The 27,121-nt window shown below is 40.3% G+C and overlaps 1 protein-coding gene across 1 annotated transcript in view; it reads left to right on the top strand.

The window, feature by feature from the left end:
- LOC145414683 (uncharacterized) overlaps positions 1-27,121 on the top strand; it is a 67,187-nt gene that overhangs the window by 22,439 nt on the left and 17,627 nt on the right. The window contains exons 8-12 of the mRNA XM_080284201.1: positions 1,759-2,572; positions 3,304-3,379; positions 6,918-7,063; positions 7,255-7,353; positions 20,557-20,645. Of these exons, the coding sequence (XP_080140327.1) occupies positions 1,759-2,572; positions 3,304-3,379; positions 6,918-7,063; positions 7,255-7,353; positions 20,557-20,645 (1,224 nt within the window). The remainder of the gene's footprint in view (positions 1-1,758; positions 2,573-3,303; positions 3,380-6,917; positions 7,064-7,254; positions 7,354-20,556; positions 20,646-27,121) is intronic.

Genomic DNA, 27,121 nt, shown 5'->3' with positions numbered 1-27,121 from the left:
AGCCTGAAGGCAGATCTCTCATGGCCATCTCGTATCCAGAGATTACCAGATGGGAGCATACTGTTGGAGATGATGATGATAATTTTTTTTTTTTTTTTCCGTTAACTCCTGGGGGATGATGCAAGAAAGGAGTTTAGTTGAAAAAAGGAAGGAATATACAGTAGCTGTTGAAAGTAAGAAACAAATATAGAAGTAATGACACATTGTTGTTGATGTGGATCTACTGGAGAGTCAGGAGAAACACCCTGAGATGGTTGAGTCATGCGGAGAGAATAGAGAATGGGAAATTGTCCCGGGGAGTGTATGTGAATGAGGTGGAGGGGGAAAGGGGAAGGGGGAGACTGTGGATCAGGTGGAGGGAAAGGAGGGCAACTTCACAGCAGAGAAGAGCATAACATGAAGGTCAGTTGTTCATGGGCGCTTATCCTGCCAAGTTTAATGCATCCGGCTATAGATATACTGAATAGATAGATACGGTATTTCTTTTCCATTATCTTCTTTGGACAGATGCAAGGAAAGAGTTTAGTTGAAAAGAGGGAATGTAAATAGAAGAGAGAAAAGGTTAAATGATAGCTTAAGTAGAAAAGTCAATGTAAATTATTGTGATATGTGAAAAATGCTTTGGAAGGAAGTGCAGAAATATACAAACGAGGGTAGAAAAAAATTATGGCAGTGCGAGGGATGAATAGGGAAGATTACATACAAATGGAAAAGTAAAAAAAGTGAAAAATAGGAGATATATTGCTTTGGTGAGAGGCTGATGAATGGGCATAATGAGAGCAGGCTGTTGGTAAGCATGATTGTATTTGATGGTGCACAGAGATGGCACATGAGGAGTCTAGAATATGAGGATCAAACTCTCCTGGACCCCTATTTTTTTTTTTTTTTTTTTTTTCTAATTGCTGTGTTTACTTCAGTCCTCCCACTATCCAACTGTGAAGCTGGTTAAGTTCACCCCTCGTATTCTAGACTCCTCATTATGGTTCCTGAAATTGCAACACAGGCAGCAGTGAAGAATGCTGTCAAGGGGTTGAACAATGGGAAGGTAACAGGTGTTGATGAGGTATATGCAGAAGCAATTAAATGGCTTGGAGAGGTTGGAATGAAATGTAGCTGTGTTGAAATAAGTTAGAAAGCTTGCAGACTTGGAGATGTACCAGTGGAGTAAAAGAAGGCTATGATTGTGGCTTTGTGCAAAAGTAAAGGTGATCGAAGTGAACACAGAAATTTTCAGTGGATAAATCTGCCAAGTGTTGTAAATTAATTACATTACTGTATAATCAAAATTGACCACTTGTAAGTTTTGGCCTACAAGGAAGTTGAAAATATTGATGTTGATTTTTGTAATATCAGCACAAATCATGTTTACGATGGATAAATGTTGTGTGAAAATAACTTTGACATGGTATCAAGATTTAGCCGAAGTGTAATCCTTCAATTTAGCTGTAAATAGCTAAGGAAAATACTGTACTGTGATAAGCAAGTTTTCAAACACTGTGAAAAAGATGGATAGTCTTTGATATTGTACTTTCCTTATTTCGTTATGGCTTAGTCAAAACACAACATTGTTTGACAAGTATCTGTACTTGATGTTATGTCAGTGCTTTTTCAGACACTCTCTTTCTATTTTAAATACATTGTGTTTAAATACTATGGAAATTTCAATTTGATATTCTCATCTTCCCTCTGACCCAAAGCTCATAAATGGCCAGTTATCAGTAATGCACTTTAAACAGTACTCTTATTGTCTGATTTCAGATCACAGTCACAAGCAGTCTTACGAGAAATGTCAGAACAGAAAAAAAGAGAAAAATTAGGAGATCAGAAAAGCAAGAGATCAAGAGAGCAGAGGTCAGAAGAACGATTAAGAGAAAGTTCGAGAGAACAAAGATCAAGAGAGACGAGATCAAGAGAAACAATGAGGGAACGAAGCTCAAGAGAGAGAAAATCAAGAGAAAGAAAATTGAGGGAGAGGAGATCAAGAGAGAGAAACTCAAGAGAAAGAATCTCAAGAGAGAGAAGCTTTAGAGAAAGGATCTCAAGAGAGACAAGATTAAGAGAAGGATTAGGAGAGCAAAAACTTGGAGAGAGGAGATCTCAAGAGCGAATATCAAGAGAAAGATCGAGAGAGCGAACATTGAGAGGAAGATCAAGAGAGCAAAAATCCAAGGAAAGATCAAAGGAACAAAAATCCACAGAGAGACCGAGGGAGCACAAATCTGCAGAAAGATCATTAGAAAAATCAAGAGAAAGATCAGGGGAGCAAAAATCGGATGAAAGATCAGTGTCGAAATCGAAAGAACAAACTCCAAGAGAAACATTAAAGGAGAGAAATTCAGGAGAGAGATGCAGTAGAGATGAAAACCAAGGTGTGGGTAGCAGCAGTGCCAAAGGTTCAGAAGAGACTACATCTGACACATGCAACACTAAAGAGCTACTGGTTCAGGCCCAAGCTGCCACAAATTTATTAAGTAAAGAAGGGAAAAGTGGAGGAAATGATAAGTCGCCTGACAACCAGGAGATGGGCGTTGCAAAGGAGAAGCCAATTCCTACCAAGGAAAAGTCTGAGATTGTAAGTACCGGTAGTATATCATACAGGTTATGCAGTATAGAAGGTCCTCAGTTACATCTTTTCAGTTTGATGTCACACTCTGTTTAAATTGTCCTACTGCCAGACACCTTTATTCAGTTTCAGGGAGATGTCATGTTGTGAGGGAAATTAATTTAAAATCGGATCACTCTGTGGTTCATTCACCTTAAATTGGCAGAGATGTGTGAGTGTGAGGTACAGACATTTAAAATTAAGGAAGCAGATGAATTGGCATTGGATCAAATTGCACAGATGAAGTATTTATGAAGATATACATGACATGGTTTGTAGCCCTTCCCTCACCCCCCCCTCCCTTTTTTTTTTTTTTATGGTAGTCAGTGAAATAACTCTTTCCTCCAGAGGTATATGTATAGTTCGTCTGAGAAGAAGGCTTTGATGTTTTTTCTTGTGCGATGGAGGCAAATGATTGTACGATATATTTTATTGGACACTCAATTGATAGTTCTCCTCTTGAATGCTTTCTCTTTTCACCTATGCCTGAAGTGGATAAGGTGGGAATGTGTTAATTTTTTTTCCCCTCAAAGTGTGCCCACCAATTTTTTTTAGTGGAAAATGAAGATAGAATAATTATTGCATTGATTAAGATGACCCTGGGATCCTGCGCTTCTCATGGGGCAACACGGGATGAGATGATGATGATGGAAATAATGATTTTTCTTTGTACAGTACATGGTTTTCTTTTACTTTAACAGAATGTGCCACTACACTATCAGAAGACAGCACTGGGCCAGAGTTTGGTGAATAAGTATCAGGATGGACCTTTATTTGGTAAGTGTACATACATTAATAAGAGGAGAACGGGGAATGAGAGACTGACTAGGAGAATGTGAGCGAGGTGGAAAGGGAGACAAGGAGGAGGGGGTGACAGAGAGAGAGAGAGAGAGAGAGAGAGAGAATAGGTGGAGAGGAAGTCAGATGGAGACTGGGCAGCCTGTTGACAGGATGAAATGGGGGTAATTAATTTGTGGGCATTCTTCTGGGATTAGAGCATATTGCTTTAGATAGTTAGGTCAGTAGTTAGACTTACGTTAATGAGCACAGGTTTGGGCATACAGGGAAACTGGATACTGTATAATGGAGTTCAGTAGACTGGAATCAGCTTTTATCAGAATCGAGGAGTTACAGGACAAAATTCTTAAACAGTGGGCTCACACGGTACACGAGTGATTGGGCAGTCTTGGTCCTCGCGCACTGTGAATACATAATCGTATGGGAAAAATTACATATGGGTGGTACCCTCACATACCTTGACATTTTTTTACCCCTAGAGACATTATAAATGAAAAATTTTTCAGACATATACTACAGATATGGCTACAGTAACAAAAATATGGTCAGTCACCTTAACAACAGTAGATAACGGGCCTGATGGACTTAAATAACGGGTTCCGAGGAGCAGCAACACTTAAAGTGCTGCACCCCCTGCCGCACCAACACTTCAGTCCTCAGACTCCTCTTGAGCACCTTCCCCACGAGCCTCTAACTCAATCACTTCGGCCAAAAACCCATTGAAGTCCAATGTTGACACAATCTACGTTACATCCTCTTCTTCCTCTGCAGGAACAGGATCAGACGATGTAGCTGGTTCCTCACTTTCACATTCTTGAGGCTACTGTATTTACCTATTTGTAGTATACAGGAATTGAGCAATGCTCGTGTTGTCCTGTCTCCATATCCACATTTATCAAGTCTACCTTTACACACATGAATGTTTTTCTCATGCACCACCTCTTTGTCTAAGTCGTTCCAAATATTTAAGTATTTACCTAATATACCTAATTGTGATATACACGGAATGTACTATGCTTGTGGGTTTCCGTCGCTGTTTCTTAATAAGTCGAATTTTGCTTTAAACTCGTTTAAGTTTTTAGACTGGACGATCTCTTTGTCCAGGCTAATCCTTAAGTCTATACTTCTGTAAGGAAAGCTATATTTCTTGATATCCTTCAAGCAGCTTGACCTTTTCAATTTCATTCCGTGTCCTCTTGTTGCTCTCTTATCGCATACAAACAGATCTTCTTTGTCAATTTTATCTACTCCCACCATGGTCCTGAACACCGCAATCATGTCTCCCCTCTTTCTCCTTTCCTCTAACGAAGGCAAATCCAGTTTTTCCAGCCTCTCTCTGTATGACAGGTCTGTCAGACTGGGGACCATCTTGGTTGCTGTTCTTTGTATTCTCTCAATCTTGTTTATATCTTTCTTTTTGTGTGGAGACCACACTACCGCTGCATATTCTAACCTGGGGCGGATCATGGCCACTATCAATTTTTTCATCATTTCCTCATCCATATAATGAAATGCTACTCTTATGTCAGTCAAGAGTTTATAAGTCTCTCCAACTAACTTGTTAATGTGCTTTTCTGGTGACAAACTATCTTGGACCAGCACTCCTAAATCTTTCTCTTCTCTCCTTTTTGTGATTAATTCATTACCCAAAAAATAATTCAGTGATGGTCTCCTGGTACTTTTACCCATTTCCAATATTTTACATTTCTTTACATTAAATTTCATTTCCCACGTCCGGCTCCAATTGTGTATCCTATCCAAATCCTCCTGCAGTATTTTACAATCCTCTTCAACCTCTATCTTCCTCAAGATCTTTACATCATCAGCAAACAGACTTGCATAACTGTTCACTCCATCTACCATATCATTTACGTAAATCAGGAACATTACTGGCGCCAACACTGAGCCTTGAGGGACTCCACTTGTTACTTCCCTCCATCCAGACATCTTTTCCTTTATTACTGTCCTCATTTGTCTGTCTCTCAAAAAGTCTCTCATCCATTCCAGAAGTTTCCCCTTTAGTCCTCCTATATATTCTAGTTTCCACATTAGTCTCTTATGAGGTACCTTGTCAAAGGCCTTCTCTAAGTGTAACTTGTTATGAGTGTCTCCCTCCTCCTGTTAATTTCTTGCCTATGCCTGTCTGTGTAGAAGCGGAAGGTTTTGTCGATACTAACAAGAACCTCCTCCGTTCTTTAGTGGCTGATTTCGTGTTCCATCACTTCTTCTTTGAGCCTATCCACGGCAGCAAGGATCTTGCTTATCCTTGACATAGATAGTTCTGTGCCGTCCTCCATCACACTAGGCTTCTCAACATTACTGTGCCTGTAGAATGCCTGGGAATTTCTGCACATCTACATCATGACTGACATCATGATGGATGCATTATGCGGGGGTTGGGGTCACGTAGCCAGGGAAAATGGTGTTTTTGTGCCACTCCTTGCCTCTGCCTCACATATTGTGGGCTAAACTCACGCAATCAAGGTTTTTTTGGGTATTATTTTTGGTCACTCGCGGACTATGCAATTTGCATACTGTGTGAGCCCACTGTATATTGGAAAGAGTCCAAGAAAGCCAGAGGCAATCCAGATTGCCTGACCACTTTAGCTATGTTCGCCACAATATGGTAAATAAAAAACATGTTTATCAGTGTGCAGTACAATATTATTATACTGTATATATTATACCATTTGAGTATTGAAGTAAATGTATAATACAGTACAGTAAAGCAGTGGTAATGAAAACAGTTTAAAAACTGTCGGTGTGATCGGGACTAATGTCTGATATGTCGGAAAAAGTCCAGGTTAGCAAGGGGAAGTCCAGATGTTGCCTTTTTTGGAATTTTGCCTTTTTTGGGAATGGCCTGGGCCCCAATTAGTCCATTATAGTGAGGTTTTACTGTATTTACTATCCAAAGGCACAAGCAGTCCTCAGTGTAAGTAAGGGATGAATTCTATAACATCATAGTCTTCTCCATGCAGCTGATGCTGTAAATGCTAAGAAACAGGCAAATCATCCTTACAGGTAGTAGTGGAGCTTTAATAGTCAGTGGTTTTTAATTTATTGAGGACTTAGAAGCAAAAAAATTTCAGTAAAGACTACTTACTACAAGACTGTACTGTGAGTGAGGGTATGTATTACTTGAATATACTGTAGTTATTTTGTCATGATTCCCCCCCCCCCCAAATTGAGCTTATTTCACATAGCACATTGACAGAATAAGACAGCATTATGGGTCATCATCATTTCTATAGCCCATACTTGTAAATATTGAACATCATATTCTAATGTCGATCTGTTGTTCCAACCCTGCATTAAAGATAGAGAGATATCAATGAGAGGTCAAAAGCTCGTGAACTTTAGTTTTGTGAGTTGACACTGTGGCTTAGCCGATGCTGTGACCTTCTCAAGTAAAAAGGATATTTAACCTAGTATGTCTCATACAGATTTTTGCCTGTTACAGTTATGGATACAAAGTGGAGTTGAAGAGTAATTAATTTTTTCCCCCCTCCTGCAGGTGTGCACTACATACTTGAGACACGGAAGGGTGCCAGTATGACACTGGATGCCTGTCAGTTTATCTGTATCATTTGCAGCAAGAAGTTGGGCAAGAAAACTCTCCTTTCACATATTCAGAGTGTTCCACACAGGTTCAAGTTTGCGGTCAGTAGTTCAACATTACGGATATAGCAGCCTAATTATCGGTATATTAATTATTTGAAAATAATTTAACTTTTTTTTTTTTTTAAGAATGTCAGAATTTTCATACTAGTATGTTATGTATTGCAATGTAGATTGACAGGCTGCCATCCTGATTTTATTTTTTTGTGATTTTTTTTTTCTTTTTTTTTCAGGAACTTCACTGCTATAATATATTTAAGAAGTATGAGACTTATTGGCCTGACAAGTGGACACTGGCTGCCTCTAAGGAATTCACTGCTGCCATAACAAAGGTGGGACTGTCTGTATATTCTAGTATGTCATGTATTCATTGAGTACAGTTTTTGATGCCTTGATGTGGTGGCACTGATGTAACTGAGCACTTTCACTGCCCAGTTATAAAAATGTCCCCCAGCTGTCTCTGTTTCCACCGAAAGGAATACAGTGGACTGCAAGAGAAGGACAGTTTAAGTAAGCACTCCACTGGGTTCATATTCAGATGAATCTTGGGCCACAACAACAGTCTTTTAGCTGCACAGCATCTTTATAGTCTGTCTCTTCTTCCCGCATAGCATGGGTAGGAGAGATCTTGGAACAAGGTAATAATGTAAGATAAATTATCAACAATGTTGAGGCACATCTGGACTTATTCACTTGTCATTCAGATGTGCAAACTTCTTGTCTCCATTCCATGGGCTGTACTATCTACAGTATAGCCATCGTTTAATATCACCAGTCGCATGGTATTGCAAGTGCTGTCATATTCTCAGAAAGTAATGGGAACTTTCATTTTTTTGAATATTTTTTTTTTCCTAATGCTGCATCAAATGAATGGCACATCATTTCCCACATTGATTGATAACTATATACAAAACCAGCAAAAGGTTACTTGCTGGTAGAAGGTACCAGTTGTTGCTCATAATGGTTTATGTCTGAGGAATGGATGGGGTTTATTGTTCACATGATGCTGCTCAGAGGTAAGTGACAGGTCACTCTTCCCTAAAATGTCTGGACTGAGCAGCCTTGCCTTGGGCCTCTGTGCTCCTGTTGAGGTATTAAAGGACTGGATGATGAATGGGATGTATGGATTTAAGAAGTTCAGATGTTTTGTGTAATAATACTGTAAGGGTTTACATCTAGATGAGCCAGGTACCACAACATCAGCATGACATGGATGTGTGATGTTTCCATATTTCCTGTACTGAATAGTATCTATCTAGGTAGGCCTTGAAATATATAGCCTGATTTTGCATAAAAATCAGTGTGTAATCTCTGAACAAAAGTTAAGTGCTGCTATTGAAATGCCTTGTTGGTAAGTATGATTATCATCTTGGTGTGGTCAGTGATTAATGGCAAAGATTTGCTTCAACTTAAATATGGCATCATTGAAAAAGTGATATAGGAAAGAGTCAAGCACTGATGGAGTGAAGGAACTGCAGCACTGGTATGCTGACCTTTACTGATTCAGACTAACAATGGAAGAATGAAGGAACTGGACCTATACTGATTGAGGCAAGCAGTGGAAGAGTGATGGAACTGTGGACTTTTACTGATTGAGGCACAGAGACCAGAAATTGCAGTGTTCGTGCAGAGTTGCCAGAGCTAATCCATCAGTAGCATAGATTGTTAAAAAATCCTGAAATGCAGTTTGACAAGTATATTTTGGCATAAAGCACCTGGTGGTTTAGTGGGTAATTTATTGTGCTCCAATCGGATTGAGCCGGTGAAGGTTTGTATCCAAGGGGTGGTTGGGGATTATTGCTCACGTAATGCCACTCAGGGATGAGTGAGGCTGGTCACTCTCATGTTAAATGTTGGAACCAGCCGCCTAGCCCCAGGCTCCTACGCTCCTCATGGGGCAACGTAGGATTGGATGATGGATGGATGGATAGCTTAGATATGATAATATTGACATTTAATGCTAAAGTTAAGTCATAAATATCACTAAATTTTCTATTGTTTATTGCTTGGATGTAGGTAGACAAAGATCATGGGAATATTGTCCAAAATAATACAGCGCTAAGAATGTTACCTCAGCTGTCAACATACTGGCACAATCCACGCTGCTATTCATGAAGATAAACATCTGGAAGTCTGGTGATAAAATCACTAAATACACAACCAGTATGCTATCTGGTAGAGAGAAGACTGTTGATATAATCATTAATATTGTCCACAAATAGTACAGTATAAGTAAAAAAAAAAAGAGAGAGAGAGAGAGAGAGAAAGAAAAAGAAAGAAAGAAAAATTAGGAGAGGAAGCACATTTACTCATGTTTACTTTGCAAGAGTATTGGTGGAAGTGTGTTAAGAGATGGGTCAGAAAAGTTGTTTAGGGATCAAGAAACTCCTTTCTGCACCCCTTCCTTAGATAGGAAAAGAGCCATGATGATGATCATGATCATGATCATGAAACTCCTTTATCTCCTAATTGCTTTTGGTGAAAAGAAAAATACATCCTTGTTGGTTGATAACATTGGCCTGGCACTTAAAATGTCCTTCAAGTGAATCTCCCCAGTCCTTTAAGCGTCTTGTAAATGAGACTCCTCTTCGTTATTCATTTATCAAGTATTTCCAGCTCCATTCTTTCTTGAGCAACCTAGTCACCTGCTCAGCCCCTTCTCTCTCGTTTCATTTTGGCATCATGTTGTGCTACAATGTGGATGCTGCCCATCACTCTCCACGCTATTCAGTTTTAGGCTGTGGTCTTTGTGGATGGTCTTTGATGTGTGTAGTTGAGCTTTTAGTTTTTTCAAGTATGGTGGGGTAGTTGCCTCTGATGTTCTGTTGTTTCTTTCTTAATTTTCTCCCAGATTTTCTTCTCTTCTCCCCCTTGTGTCCACTTTCCATCCCAACCCCTGTCAAGTTGTTTACTTGGGGATGGGGTAGGTGTTCCTTCATGGCCATTGCCATCTTCTTTGTGGATGGTTTTTGATTAGTCAGAGTGCACTCTGTTCCTTTGGCTCCCAGGTGTTGTTTCAAATTCATTATTCTGGCATTCTCTGGAAGTGTTCTTTTGGTGAGAGGGTTTTACTTTTAGTTATTTTTTGCTTGTTTTTTATATTTTATATATTAATCCCCTGTTTTCATCATCATGATCATCATGTCTGATACCTTGCTTCCTCATGGGACCTCCCGGATTGCACGTGGCTGTAATAGAACCACCTCCAGGGTGCTTTATCCTCACATATCTCTTTCATTCACCATTTAATGTTTTCATATTCCTAATTTATTTCTATTATATTTTGAATTTTGGGAGGATGGACAGCAGTTCAAGGGGATCTGTTCATATCCTCTGGTCATCTGGGACACTGCTTCTTGTTGTCATATGGGGTGCAGAGTTGGTCCATCCTGCATGCTCACTTCTCCTTATGATTGGAATGCAGTCTTAGTCGTCATGGATGCCCACAAGCAGTGTGTCTTTCTGGTTATTGGGTGTCACTAGCAACCTTAGATACTACTTATCTTGAACTAAGGACTTTGGGGGGTCATAATGACATGAGCCTTTGTCTAGGCTGTAGGACATCATTGTGATTCCAGGTCTCATGTTCGGTGCCCTGCCATTTAAAAGCCACTCAGGGACAAAGGGCTTCTCTTGCCAGTGCTCCAAGAGAGTGTCAGACCCTGTAGTGGGTACTGGCTTGGATGCATTTTGGGGTATTAATCATTATGCGTTTGTTGGCTTGAAGGGTGTAGTGCCCCTGTACAATCCTCCCACATATCCTGCTAGTCTTCCTTCCGTGTCTTCTCATTTTTAAAGGCAGCTTGTGTGTAATGAAATGATTGTTATCAAAAGATGTGTGGTGCATGTGAGTGTGTTCTCTACTGGTGGATGTGATTATGGGTTGGGAGATACTCTACACACCTATGAATCTGTAAGTTCCTGACCAATATTTTGTTGAACGAAGATGTGATTTTTTTTTTTTTTTTTTTTTTTTTTTTTTTTTTTTGTGGGAGCATAATCCATGCACAGTATGGGATACCAAGGAATTCAGACATTTAACACTTTGAGGTAGCAAATAGAGGGTTTTATTGTAAAACTCACTATTTGTGTAATTTTCTCCCACCCCCTAAAAGGGTATATATACAGTGCTGTTTATTTCCAAGAATGTTCAGAGATAACTGAACACATACCAAAGTGTGTATGTGTGTGTATGTTTGCATACTTTTAACCTCCTAGTTTTTAACCAGATGCATGCCTCACAACCCCTCCAGGCTGCTGGCATTGAACAACATTTTATTGGAGCATGGCCGCTGGCAATGATGCAGCATGGCCTGTAATAAACTGCGAGCAATTTTAGGAAGCAAATGAAGGTCTAGGAGATGTTGACACAGACCTACTCTAGCCTCTAAACCACTGAAACAGTCAGTACATCTCGTGAATCAGTCATGAGCGGATGTAAGTCTTTTGCCGTCTGAAGTGTTAGTTTAAGTAAGATTAAGAAAACAAGAAAGTCAGGAAAGAAAGTGCTGCACCCGTTATCTTTCTCCTGTCTTTCCTTCTCCTCTCCTTCCTAAACCACCCAGAGTGGAAAAAAATAAAAAATAAATAAAACATTCAGGAATAAACATCATAAACATGAAAAAGAGAGAAGACATTCATAATTATGATATACAGTCTCAACTCGTTTTACGATGGTGTTACGTCAGGTCATACCTTATCGTATACTGATTTTATCGTAAATTGGGAGATTGAAACACATTATAAAAGGGGGTTACGTCAACTCAGCTTCCCAAAGTCACCTACCCAAGACTGAAATAAAAATGACAACCCACCTTAATCACTCCCTGTGACGGTCCAAGTCATCTCCAAGACCAAAACAAACACTTTCACACTAATACAGGCGACGTTACTTACGTAAAGTAAATCATTGCAACAACACAACAGTCACAGTTGCGAAACGTTGGCCTGGTGCTACACCATGTATACAGTAGGCCTACTGTAGTACGATGCTTGGCTGAGAGGTGACAATAGCGGGGGGGGGGGGGGGCAGACGTGAATGAGTGGAAAGACAGGGCTTTGAAGGGATGGCGGGACCGCAACTGAACCAAAACAATGCTCTGCATGCTGGGGCTGCCATCTTGCCTGAGACGAGCAACTGTCGTCTTGCGTGTGCCTGGCGCTTTGTACAAAATTTTCCGAGCGCAATATTGTTATAGTGGGAAATTCATTGGAAATCGGATTTTTGGGTGGAACTTTTCTGTTACCATTGTAGCGAATTATCGTATGCTGAATCAACGTAAAACGAGTAGTGACTGTATTACGTTCTCTAGCCCCATATTGTTATATTCTCAAGCTCCCTAACAAAGGGTTGTGAGTCCTGGATTCTGCCAGTGAAGCTTTGTTGTGCAGTGTCTTTTTTTTTTATCTGTAACTGAAAACATTGCCATTGCTGTATATGGTTGTTCTATCATGAATGTGAATACAACTCCATTCACCGTGGTGCTTATTATCCACCAAGCAGTGTTGTTCTGACCAAAGTAGGGTTCCCTTGTGTCGTATAATTATTATTGTCACAGAGTCTTAATACCCATGCATGTTCTCTGGCACTTTTATGTACCATGATTATAAAGCTTAAGAGCTATTATGCTTTGAGACTATTTGTTCTAGTGCTCCTCTTTAGGGACACATGAGTCAGTCAAGTTATTTGTGTTATGCCGATGACACACACACATGGGGGTGTAGATGAGTGAGTAGTGCTGATGGATCGTCACCCTCAGCCAGGGCATCCCATTGCCTGTCTTTGGAAACCTTCCTTACAGATTTCTCCGTTGAATGAGATCAAAGAGAAAAGTGAGTTTTGTAGGTCCAAAAAACTCATTTAATCCTATATGTAGGGGGATAAAGACACCAGCCACTTTGCTGACATGCCTGAGGATCAGTGTTCCTTCTTGTGCTCATGTCATCCTGTGAGAGCATAGAAACATACCCATAGCTTTCTTAGGAGAGAGTATGGCATACCAGCCATCCCTAATAGGGATTTGACCTCATTCCAGGAACCACATGGATACAAGGAAGTTCAGAGTGCAGATATTTGATGTGGACAAGTTTTATGCCTTTTAGGCATAAACTCATTAACAGCCAAATCTCAGCATTTAGGTTTGAGATGGATTTCCCTGACTGCACAAAGTGCTGGCAGTTGGTCACAAAAGGAAAGGCTTTACATTCCAGGCATCTCCACCTCTCTCAACATGAGAGAAATCTGAGCTTTTGTTTCTGCAAAAACTTGCATATTTACTGTGAAGACAGTTTTTTCTGTATTTAGTGATTAAGGAGCTGTTTTCCCCCCAAATGATGTTAACCCTTCATCATGATGACAGTTTTCATTTTAGTCTTCTTCTGCAGAAAATTTTGTCCACCTTAGGAGAACTTGTTATTAATTGTGGGAGTTACTGAAGGCTAACTCCAGCTTCTCAAGTTTGAGAAGTCTCTTCATAGCAGAAAAAAATCATCTGGAGGTAGCAAGAGCGAATAAAATAAGAAATAACCACATTCAGCGGAGTTGATTGCCCCCCGCTTGCATTCATGTGATCTTATTATGGTCCACAGCAATTGTGAGTGATGTTTGTTGTTCTGCTGGTACCAACACACTTCAGAAATTGAGGGAATGAGCAGGGAAGTGAGGCAACGAGCTGCAACTACCTGTCTTGTCTGGTTTCAGGTTTCTTCCCTTCCAAGATCATCATCCTGAAGTATAAACCTCTTGGTGGCATGTTTAGAATACTGTAGAATTCCTTTTGTCATAAACTCCAGAAGATGGCAGCAGTTGTTTCTCTGTGGGTGTGGTCTTCTATACCCCATCACTGGGAAACTGCCATCACCTGCTTCAGAAATGGTGATTTACTCCTGCCTACTTTCTATCTTGTGGAGGAAGGGCCTCATTCTTGTTGTAGTGATTGCCTGTTTTCACTGATGGTGCAGCACTTACTAAATGTCCACAGTTGGGAGGTGCTTGCTGCCAATATATCCAGGTTCCAGGCATGGAAATGATCATGAAGTCTCTCTGTCTTTGGTAAATCAACTGGTGTAATGAGAGATGCATTCTCCATTGTTAAAGGAGGAGGGTTTCTTAATCAGCGTGAGTCATTGTTGCCATTTGTTTTTATTGTGTCTGTTTGAGATTTGTTTATTTGTAATTGTTTTTAACTTGTTTTGCTCCAGCGAAAAAGAGCTTTATGGTCATTCTGGGAGGAACGGTTTCTTAAAGTGACAAGTACTGCATGGTATTTAGGGAGGGGATGTCATTGAAGACCTGTTGCTTTATACTTACACAGTTGATGAACAAACTCCTGGAGTTCATGTTCAAGATATAGTACCTTTAACCCGCCCCATCCCGACCACTTTTCCACCACTGACTCCCCCCAATCCCAACCATTTTAGGATTTTTTTTTTTTTTTGGCTCAAACCTTCGCTTTTGGTGAGAAACATCGAAAATTCATAGAGAAATCGCTTACCTGAGGTTTAAAATATTCCATACAGGTAGGAGTACCTCCTTGCCTTACTGGCTTTTCTATCAGGCTGGCACCAAAGAAAACGAGTTCTATGGGAGGATAACTATTTCACACCACTCATAAACGGTATTTATTTATTTACTTAGTACGAATTTATATGTAGTACGGGAGTATATTGGTTTTCAAGCAGTAATATAGGCATTATAAGCATTGTTTCACTCACTAATACCTGACATTTTTTTGCCACATTACCTGATCATCATTTCTAACTGTTTCTTCCTCTAATGCTATGTAAAGTTTGTCCTCCACATTGTCATTGATTGGGGAATCACTCTGGCCCTGAATTTCGTACCGTGGCATGACATGGCTATAGGTCACTGATAACAGGTGAATTGCTGAGACAATGGCATGCAGGGGGGGGGGGAGGTCATCCTGGGTAAGGCATTGTCCCTGCCTGGCATCTTGTAGAGGAAGGTGTCACGTGTATACGTACCAAAAATCACTCGCGAAAATTGAAAATTGTGCAAATTAGGGACCTTGCAATTTTTTCGCGTTTATGTATGTCGACAGGATTGGCAGTGACAAAACGTTTGGACGTTAAAGAACGTCGACGGGACGCCGCGGGTTAAACAGTTGATTTGTCTGTTTGCCTGTCTCTCTACTGATATCTGTTCATAACCAGACATTTAATTTTGGAGGAGTGGCCACAAGCAGATCACTCCCATTTCAGCCTCTCCTCTGCCATCAGGCTATCCTCCTTCCATCTTACACCACCCAGATTCGTATACACCACAGGCATACCCCACCATAGTGATGTAAAAAAATTAACGCCCTTCCCCTCCTATCGATGGCCAGTCCAGGTTATCCGATGGTTTCTTTTTTAACCGATTTTGACGATACTGTATTTTAGACTTTAATTGTGTGTTTAGGTTGATTTATAAACTGTTTTTAGGTTTAGATTAGTGTATTTTAGTGATTGTTAGGGTGAACACTGTCATTTTGGGGTACAGTTTACTAAGTTTGATTTTTTTCCAGACTTATTTCTGTTGATTTTCAGATTTCAGTTTTGGGTTTAGGTGACTTATGGTCTGCATGTAGACTTAGCATGTTTGAAAGGTATTTGAGGGTTTAGGTGAACCAGAAACTTGTTTTTGGTCTCATTTGGGTGGTTTTGGACTTGGTCGGGAGGGGATCCCAAGGCTCTGCAATGCGTTCTTATACTTTACTTTCTATATTATAATGTCCCCAAGTAATGATACCCCGGCTCAACAATGGGTTTTCCCAAATGCATCCCATCGTTGTAACAAGGACGGCCTGTACTTCGCCACATCTTCAGTTTACCCCTACCCCTCCACTCCACTCACATATAATTTCATGGTTAGTCTCTCATTCTCCATTCATTCCACGTGGCCAGACCATCTTATGATTTTTCTCTGAACACTCTCCAGCACATTCACTTCAACACCACAACACTTAACATCCTCATTTTTCTCTCTCTCTACACATAACTAGACTTGTTCGTTTCAGACAACTCATTTTCACTCTTGCTTGTGAATTGTGTTCTTCCAAAAGAGTTCAAGCTTCTCTTCCACACATTGGAATGAAAATAACAGTACTAGAGTATCATGCAATGACTTCTTTATCATTGCCCTCGGTGCCCTTGCAACTCGCCTTCCCTCCTGTACCTGTTCTTGTACTTTATCCTCTAAACTCCCATCCATGCTCAGCACACAGTCAAAATATTTGAAGGCATTTACATTCTCCTTTTCCTGACCATTCATACTCACTGAGCACTCAGTGACTTCATTCCTCACAACAATTGTAACTTAACTTTTTGTGATGTCATCTAATGTGAATTGGAGCATCCCTGTCATGTGGATACATTATGTGACAGAAGGCATTTTCCCAATGAGGGGAATCATTTGCAATCCTCTTGCACACCTCCTAGACCTAAGTGAATCTTCTCCAGCTGCCTTGAGGCAGTACACAAAAATTTTGTCTCTCAGTATGCCCGTGCTGCCACATCTTGCTGAATTTCAGTTTTTTTTAACCGACATTCAGATGTCTTTATTCATAACCAAGCTAATGATTATTTCTTTCTTGCTACTTGCTGAGGAAGGATTGAGCTTCATTTTGGACATCCTAGTTTTCTAAACAACTTTTTCTTTTGTATCCAAATTGCGAGTTGAAGACAAGTAATTTTTCACAAAAATGTCTGCATTGGAGGAAAGTAGCACTTGCACCTTTGCTGTGTAAGGTTTAAGCTTTAGAGTTTCAGTATGACTGTAAAGCTTACACGTGTAAGGTTGTTTATGGAATGGTTGTGTTCTTTAATCATCTTGTAATCTGAGAGCCAAGGACAAAAGATTAACAAGGTTTGTAAAGCATTTATGCCAGTAACCAAGAAATGGATAGGTTAATCTTAGGTACAGTATTGTCCTGTCGAATATTCATAATCATCATTTTAATGCTATTTCTCTTTTACATTGGTTGGGAGGGATCCAGAAACAGGAACGGAATGTAAAAATGCAAAAGAATTAATAATATTGTCTAGTAAAATTAAAACACATTTTCATTCACTCATCTTTCAAGCCTCCAAAATTCATGACGATCTTGAGCCGCATTTTCATGAGGCTTTCAGACAGGTCAAGACCGGTCAGGACTAGTCCCATGGCTGTTCTGAAGAGACAGTTTCAGAAAAAGCAGACCGATGAAAACTGATCTTAAGCAGTCCTGCCCCAGTGCCAGGACTGGATTTACTTAGTCTTGTGCACAAAGGATGCGCGTTAGCACAAGGCAACAAGGAGAGCAGGAGCGTTCCGTGCCCTGGGTAAACAGCTGATACGGCAAAGATGGCTGACAGTAGTGAAAGTTAAGTATTATTTCGAAAATGGAATTTCACACAAATAATAGTCAGCAGTGACACAGGATGGTAATATAAATGTAGATGCTACTTGATATAAATACTTGTTTCAGTCTGAATTGAAAAAGATTATCACATATGGCTGAAATCGTAAAATAATAATGTCTGGAGAGAAATTCAGATTTGTGAGTCTCATTGGAGTATTATAAGGTAATGATGGGACGTACAACTGTTTCCCATTTCTTAAGGATGAGTACTGCATCCTTTGCTTCCGGTTATTAGTTCTGTTTCATCTGAAAAGGTAAGCTACAGTTATTTCACTTCATGGTGTAATGATAACTCATTATCATAATTCTGAAAGTGACACACTGGCAGGCTGTCATATTTTCTTTTAAATGACAGAAATAGCTACTGCATATGCTAATAATGATGTTTATAGCAAAATTGATATACAGTAGGTGCTTAATTTAACAAACACCAATTTAGCGGAAGAATTTTTTTTCCATTGTTTTTCCTCCTCATTTAAAGGAAAATTTGTGTAAATTGAGTAAATTCCATAAAGGAACGTCCGTTCCAAAATCTATTGAATTTCTGGAAATTTCAAATTCCATAAATCGAGTGCATCATCGAGCTGCTAGTGTACTGCTCCCCTGGCTGGCGGTATGCAGTGTTGCAACACGTCTCCGCCAACCTGCCTGGGTAGTGGCAATGGCGGGGACTTGGTGACATCATGCGGCCCATACAGCACTGCATTCATATGATCACCCAGCTGTGAGCAATAACTCCGTGTGTGTGCAGCTTTGCCTTGGTATTGCAGGCATTGTGTTTGTATGTGTATGTGTGTGTGTGTGTGTGTTTTTTTTTCAGTGAACCAAAGCTTTTGTGCACCATGCGTAAGGTTCAGGAAAAGAAGGAGAGGGTGAGGCTTTCTCTTGCCAGAAATTGGAAATAATTGAGAAGATGGAGCACGAAGTTAGCCCAGGGGCAGTGATGAAAGAGTACGGAGTTAAAAAAAAAAAAGGGGAGGGGGGGAGGTATGTCTCTCTGCCCTCAACCTCTGCCCATGGGACACCAGCACCATCACCAACACCATCCCTGATGCTCCCCAGCCCCTCTGTCACGCCAGTACCACCTCTAGTGCCAATGGAGGGTGACTTTGACAGTGACTAAACCATCCCTAGGCCTGACACAGGTTTGGTGGGACCAGTATGGCTACCTGTGTCAGGCATATTTCTGCAACAAGTGCAGAACCCCTGGTAAGACTTACTCTGTTTTACTATCCCTATTTACTATACTACTGTACTGTATTTGGTACACTATTATCTTTGCCTTATTCTTTATGTGTGCATAATTTATTACTAAGTACAGTACTGTATGTATCACTGTTAACATGTGCACAATAATGCATTTCGCTGTTGGTATTAATTATGGGTTTAGACTGCTTTGTGTAGCATTGAGAGTTAGCATAGTTTGCTAGGTTTGGTTGCACATTGTCAGGAACTCGGCCTGACCATTGGCTTCAGAGATTGAGTGGAAAGTTCCTCGGAATACTGGAAAATTTTCTTTTGTATTGAACCTTGGTTACAAAACTCGACTTAGCGAAAATTCAAGAAAACGGAATAGGGGTTGACTGAATTGGTTCGTTAAATCGAGCATCTACTGTATTACCATGACATAACTCAGCTGATTCCGTCATGACTATGCCCAGTCCATCCTTCAGCCAATAGGATCACATTAAGGACAGGACTGATCTAGAAGCCTTTCTCGCAAGCATCAAGTAGGTCCAGAAAACTTTCACTGGTCTTGACTGGTCTAAATAGACTCATGAAAATGCAGCATTACAGGTTAGGTAAGCCAGGCAAAATTGTACTTTATAATGCCTATGGGATTGAAGTTTCATACCTAATTTAGGAGTATTTTCTCAACATCATAAAACAGACATGCACCAAATAAGTCTCAGTACTTTTACATTTATTGTTTTTTTTCCTGTTTCTGGATTCTGCCTGCTTTAGTATTTTGTGGTAAATAGAGTTAGAATGTTGATGATATAATAATTACATTTTAAAGTGTTTTAATAATAAAGCCAAGTTTTGTTTGGCCAGAATCCCATTTTCATCTTCATTAGAAAATGATGTGGTCAGTGAAGGAAGAGCAGTTTTTCTTGCTTTGTAGTACAAGGGGACCATCTTGACTTGCCATAGAGTCAAGGTGAGATTTACTTTAACTCCACTGTATTTGTGAAGAGCAAGCAACACTGTCTAAAGCATTTTGTACAAATTAAAAGGAGCAAAAAATACTGTCTTAAGCTTTTCAAATAAAAGATGGTCTAAGGTGAAGTAGATGTTGCATTTTAGACAGATTGATACTCATGACCCCACTGAGGTGCATGACAGTATTTTGCAGCCAGATTAAAAGGTCTGAAGATTTTTTTTTTTTTTTTTTTTTTTTTTTCCAGTAAGCTGTTTTGTATACACCAAACCAGCAAACTTAGAGGCTAATGGTGGCTCAGCCAGCTAATAGTAACTGTCCCATTGCATAGTGTATTGAGTGATCTTCTGACTGCAATTTCCTTTCAGACTAATAAAATTTACCATACTTTTGTTTTTGCATTTACTGTCATTAAGATAAACTTATATTAACATAAACAAATGTGTATATCTGTATTTCTAATGGGGAGTGGTGAGTGATGAAAGGGAAGCGTGATGTATTTCACATTTACTTTTGCAACTGAAACTGATGTGATTCTGTATCATAAAAGAAAATGGGTGTGCAATAGCAGGATTTGTAGGTGTGAATCGTCTTATATATTGAGAGGAAGGCCACTTATCTGAACTAAGGAATGATCTGCCAAAGTCTGGATCTGCCATTCCCAAAATGTTCCATCATTAGATTGAGATTCTTTACAGTGCAGGTATACATGATGCTGCGAAAGAAGCTCTTCCTGGAATGACGACATCTCGTAGTGGGAATCAAGTACTGCGTATATAATACCTGTGCGTGGATTCCAGCCCTGGCATTCATCGCTTCATCCAGGACTGCAGCATCCAGACTACAGTACACTGCATGGAAGTGGAGGATGAGGCAGAGTGGAAGAAGGTCCAGGATACCCCAGTTTAATGTATAGGATAAAACTAATTAGTGAAGTTCTAATTAAATTAATCTGAATTTGTGTCTACTTCCAGGAGGAGGTCAAGGTAAAATGGAACAAGATGGCTGTGTCTTCAGAGAAGGGGATGTTGACAGTGGTGAAAGCAATCAAGGATGATATCAGGTAACACTTATTCTGTATACTGAGCAGTGGTACCAAGAGTATGTGGTGCACTTGCCTCATCCCATTGCAAGGAAAAGGTTCTTGGCCTGCAGTCTTCAGTTTCCATGCTCCATTGTTTTGAACCAGATTTTGCCTGGATTTTTGTCACAGTAATGTCTGTCAAAAACAGCATTCCCTTCCCCATGTCTCCTCTCCTTTGAGCCCTTTAATGACTGTGGAAGAAAGTACAGTATAGTACAGTGGATTCTCTTATCTTTGTGAAAATTGTTAGCGGCAACCAGCTTTCATGCCAGTCTGTTATTCCGGGCAGTATTTGATTTTCTTTGTGCTGAAATGATGTGAACACACAGAGTGATATCATTACTTGCAACAGACTCCTTTTATTAACACGAAGTGTGTGAGTCATCAGAGGTTGGCAGCCACATATGTGTCCATGCTTTATGGCTAGCAAGTGCTTCCAGGCTTTGCTGATCCTGTGACATTCTCACACTTATATTAAACCTTGAGATGACTAGTTCACACCCACCACCACCGCCCCTGATGCCAGCAGCTGGTGAGAGTGAAAAGAATGAAGAGTTGGTTGCTGATATCACTAATATGTGAAGATAATAAGTCTAATGAAGGTTATCATTTGGTAGGCATTGCTGGAACCAAGCTCCATCTAAGTGCCAGAGACCTAGCCAGACTCCAGCACAGAACTTGCTGGAGTCAAGTTCCATCGGAGTGCCAGAACCATAGCCAGACTGCAGCACAGAGCTTGCTGTCATATCTATTATGGCATTTGAGCACAGCTCTACAGTATGTAAAGCTATGAATGGAGTGAGACATGCTGTAAAATCACGGGGCATTAAATGTTGCTACGATTCGACACAGGCCTCAAGTAGTGTAAACTCTCAATTATCCATTGTAATTCAGCCATGTTCTGCACCTAATAACGTGAAACACCGGATATTGCATAGTACCCTCCATCGGCTCAACATTCGGCGTCGAGCTGGATATTAAATAACTATCCGTCTCGACCCTCTGTCCTAAAAACTTTCCCAATTAAAAGACAAAAACTAAGCATAAAGTACTATAAAATAATGATACAGTACAGTAATACAGCACCAGTTGGCTACCACTTCTGAGCCAGTTGATACACTGCTGGTTACGTCCCATTTCGGTGCCGGATGTTGCATAATCTCGCCGGATCTTGTTTTAATAGAGCCATGCCAGCAGCTCCGGATATTGGATTGGGCTGGATATTCCAGTGACGGACAATTAAGAGTTTACTTTAATCTTCCCTAATTTGACCAAGAGATGAGCAGGAGCAGTTGCACTTGCCACTGCACTACAAGTGGCATCCCTCCACTGGGGTTTGCTGAATTACACAGAGGCCCTGTAGGAGATCAGAGGCGCAGCACTTGATGAACAGTTGGTGGAAGGTATGCTGGACTAGGTTAATGAAGGTGACAGGTAGAGAAAAGATGAAAAAATGGAAAGAAAACTTGACTGTCATTGTTTTTTAAAACAGTGAACTAGTCAAGAAGAACATCAGTCATTTGCCTCTTAGATGCAGCAGAATACAAGAGACTCCCTTTGTGAGCATGACCACCGACACAGAAATGCCAGTGTAAAAAGCCTCGTTGATGAAGCTGTTTTTTTTTTTTTTTTTTTTTTTCTTTTTTTTTTTTTTTTCTCCAGTGCCAGGTCCTGAGCACTGATCATGTGTTATGTAAGTCACAGGTGTCAACATGTTGATTAGAGCTGGAGTTGGAAGCTCAAGACTCACCTGGAAGAAATTGGTGACCTTGTTGATGCTGATATCCTTTTTTGAGATGTCAGCCATAGATTTTGAAGACTTTATGAAAGGTGTAATGAATGGCAAGTGATTTGCACCAGTGCTTGTCATACTTCAGCCTTTCTTCTAGGTGCCATATATCATTAGACAGCATGATACCAAATACTGGTTTCTGGGAAGGGTAAAGGTAAGGTAGTGTAACCAACCCACCATTCATTTTTCACCAAGTTTGTTTCACATGTACTCATAGATGACCAAAAGGATCATCATGTCATTTCCTCCCCCAGCCAGCATATTTGATTTTCACCAGATCCAACATTCTTATTGAAGGTCAAAACAGAATGAAACGAGGGTTTAAGGATATGAGCCTGAGATCAAGAGATAAAGCTTCGAGTGGAAGACACTGGTATCATTAAGACCTGTGTTCTTTTGGAGGCAACCTGAGGAAGAGGCTTCAAGCCTAGGTATGACACCACTCAGGCATTATAAATGGTTAGCTATAGGAGGGTCATCCCAGACCTAGAGACAGGGTTGTACGAGCTGGTTAAAATCAGTTTTTAGTTTTTACCTGGTACGTATAAAGGAAAGGAAGATAAAATTAACAAAATTGCTTACATAGTCTTCAGTTATGTCAGTCAGCCACAGAAACAAAATATGCAATTCTTGAAGTAAAAGGACCTTCCACTTGTAATTTTCACTTTTAATGTTTACACAAAAAAATAATAATACACTACAATACAAACTCTAAAATTCAAATTACAGTACTTGGTTCCAAAGAAATTATGGAAAAACTGCATATTTTGGGAAGTGGAATCATAGGGGTAACTATGAGAAAATCATGTATAGTGATAACTATGAGAAAATCATGTGTACAGTACTGTGAAGAGTTGAAAAACCCGTCCATCAGGCCGAACAGACCCATCAACTGCAGGCAAGCAACTGCTCTGGCAGGGCTGGCTGTCCCTTGCAGTGAAATGATGTTTCCTTATGTCGAGGTACAGGGAAGAAGTTTGATTCCTGGATGGATGGTGCTATTGTGTCTCTCCATCTATTAACATGGGCCTCATAGTGAGCACCACATCACCCTGTTATTTGCTTATATAGTTACCATCCAGCATTCTAAAAAGTTTCCTAGGTTACAGAAAACCGTAAGGCTTGCCATTCAGTGTGCATTATTAATTTATTCTCCACTGTTTTGTCTGCCGAAGAACAGTGTCTTCAGATTTACTGAACACTGATTGTGTGAGGGTGTGTAATATCAGCTCCCCTCAGTAGCATGAAATAATATATTGGAAAGCTGAGGTTTTTGGAAATCAGATGTTTGGATTTGGTAGTTTGTACTGTCTACTTTTATATATATATATATATATATATATATATATATATATATATATATATATATATACAGTAATCACTCTAATATCCGGACGCCCAATAACCGAACATCCCCACTAACCGAACCCTATCGTCCTGGGATCAAACATTCCCAAAATGGTCCGAAAATCCAAAAAAATTGGAAAAAAAAATCGATTTTTTGCCGTCCGTAATTTGAACTTGCCGCGCGCCGCGTGAGAGCATTGTTTTGGTTCGTCATTCCTCCGACGTCCGATAGAGCGCCGCTGCATCCTCCCCACTTCCCGCCTGTCTCTCACCGCGACAAGAGTCACCGCTCGACGTGAGTTTGCGGCTGTCTTCAGAGTCTTCTGTAGTCGGTACGCCATCACCACTACCCACCGATGCACCCCTTGGACGCCTGCCAGTGATACTCTCGGGCTCTGACAGTGAATAAACAGCAAGAACTTCTCCACTAGACCACACGGGAATTTTGAGTGTTGTGCAGTGAAAAAAACGGTGTGTTGTGTTAAGGTTTTCAAGTTGGGAGAAAAGACTAAGTAGAAAATAAATTTAACTTAACTAACCTTCTTTGTTTTGGCTTTGGAAACTTAAAAAAACTTGGGAAAAGTTTATGTGCAACACTTAAATTTAATGGAACATTATTTGGACTAAAGTGAACACTGTGAAAAGAACGGACTTCTGTGTGTTAGTGACTAAGTTCAGTGCAAGACTTCAGGAAGAGTGTAGTGCAAGTGCTTCAGGAAATCGTTCTTACTGTCAGAGTCCGAGAGGAGGCAGTTATTCATCGAGGTGGCCAGGGACTTGCTGTAAGTAGCCAAAATGTTTCATGTTGTACTATTTCCCATACTATATTTACCAGAATGTTTCATATTGTATTTTTTCCCATACTATACTTACCAGAAAGTGTCATACTGTACTTCTTTCCATACTAAACTTACCTCATGCATGTGCAGTAGGAATGTGTTTTTCAGAGTTCGGTTAGGTTCGGTTAGGTTAGGTTCGGTTAGAGTCCATAAGTACCAGAATGTTTATTAATGTATGAACATACTTCTAAACCCACATTTTATGTGTCTATTGCATTTATTTCAGTCATTTATGTGCCTTATTGGTGTGATTTGGGTGTTAAATAGGTGCTATGCATGTCCGGAGGGAGTTGTATAGGTGTTTCTCTGTGTTAGGGTCCGTAAGTACAAGTCCATAAGCTGGGGCCCAATATCCGGACAAAACCAATATCCGAACCTACCGATGGCTCTATTGATCCGGATATTGGAGGGGTTACTGTATATATATATATATATATATATATATATATATATATATATATATATATATATATATATATATATATATATATATATATATATATATGTATATATATATTACGTGTCCAACTCTGGGCAAAGGCTCAGGGCCTATTTCTTGGGGGCAGTGGCCTATCCCAAGGCCCAGGAGTCCTCCTACACCTCCACATGTCACCACTTTGGCACTAACACCCAATGTCCAGAGTGAATACATGCTAGGGCTGTCTCATACAGGACTTGTGTACTGGTATTAGCAGGGGTACTTTTACGACATGTCAGCGGGTCATCTGGTAGATCAGGAAAGGCTGCTTTTTAGGAAATTCAAATCCTTAAACTGTTTTCTGCCCCAGCAGGGATTCGATCCTGGCTCCATTAGGGCTGCAAGCTGCCTCTCTACCGATTCTACATGGTCCCGCATATTTGTACTTACCCTTTGCTTCATGGAAGTAGAAATTGTGGGCACTGGTAGGAACTGGAAGGTGGACCTACTGGTCTGTCTGTCTGTCTGTACATTCTCTCTCTCTCTCTCTCTCTCTCTCTCTCTCAAGTGTGTAACTTCAGTGGACATTTCTAGTTGTTTTCTGTCTATCTTACATGAGTGTGTAACTCCAGTGAGTATTTCTTGCACTTGGTTCCACATCCTTTTCCAGATTTTGAAGGTGTTTTATGAAAATACTGCCACACTGCATCACTTCTTCATCAGGACAGCTGGAGAGATCAGTCTTGCACTTAGTAACATAACTCTTGTGTTAGTGTTTACGTGCAACTAAGGGTTAGTGCTGCCAGATGCAGGTATTAGCAGGATATAACAAATTGGCAGTGACTGATACAGTACTCTTACGTGAGTGGGATGGTACATGAACAACTCTTGTGGTTTCCACTTGATGAAAGTTCAGATTGTGTCCGACTCTGGACAATGGCTTCAGGGCCTATCCCAAGGCCCAGTAGTCTTCCTATGCACCTCTACATGTCACAACTTCGGTGGCAACACCCACCATCCTTATTGAATACTGCACATGATAGGGCTGTCTCATACAGGACTGGTGTACTGGTATTAGTGGGGGTACTTCTACAACATGTCGATGGGTCTTCTTGTAGAGCAGTAAGGTCTGCTTTTATGAGTTCAAATTCTTAAACTGTTCCCTGCCTCAGCCAGGATTTGATCCTGGGTCCACTGGGACTTCAGGCTGCCATCATCATCATCTAATCCTTTGTTGCCTCATGAGGAGCATAAGAGCCCAGGGCTAGGCAAGTTGTTCCTGAAATTTAAGATGAGAGTGACCAGTCTCACATCCCTAAGTGGCATTGTGTGAGCAGTAAAACCTAACCACCCCTTGGATATAAACCTGCACAGGCTCAACCCGATTGGAGTGCCATAATTACCCACTAAACCACCAGGCACCATGCATACATACAGGTATACCCAGGTTTAATGATGCAGTTGGTTAGGTAAAAACCCATCATTAGGTGGGGTATCATATATCGGTAGTTTTAATACGTAAAGTAATGGGACGTGTTTTTCAGCCTTGGGTTTCTCCCCCCAACCATGTCCAAAACCCACCCAAATGACCCCAAAAACAAGTTTAAAGCCAATCTGTAAAAGAAGCTAACCTAAGCGTAACACCTGTAAATAAGTCACTAAAACCAACAAATAAAATATGAAAATCGTCAAATATAAGTCATGAAAAATTAAAACTTAGTAAACTGTACCCCAAAATGACAATGTTCACCCCACCTATGGCTAAAACACATTAATTTAAATCTAAAAACTGTTTATAAATCAACCTAAACACACAGTTTTGTTCTAAAATATCAAAATCGGTAAAAAAATCAAAACCCATCGTTCAACCTGGGTTCAGCCATCGTTAGGCGGGGTATGATGGTATTTCTACCCCCATCGTTAAGCCGGGGTATCACATCTAGGGATATCATATATCGGGGTATTACTGTACTTACATCATCCAGTCCTGTGTTGCCCCATGAGGAGCATAGGAACCTGGGGCTAGGCAAGTTGGTCCTGCATTTAACATGAGAGTGAG

This window comes from Coenobita brevimanus, chromosome 100, assembly GCF_032717465.1.
Source record: "Coenobita brevimanus isolate Jiangsu-jjx chromosome 100, ASM3271746v2, whole genome shotgun sequence".
NCBI lineage: Eukaryota > Metazoa > Arthropoda > Malacostraca > Decapoda > Coenobitidae > Coenobita > Coenobita brevimanus.
This window is presented reverse-complemented; position numbering and strand designations above follow the sequence as displayed.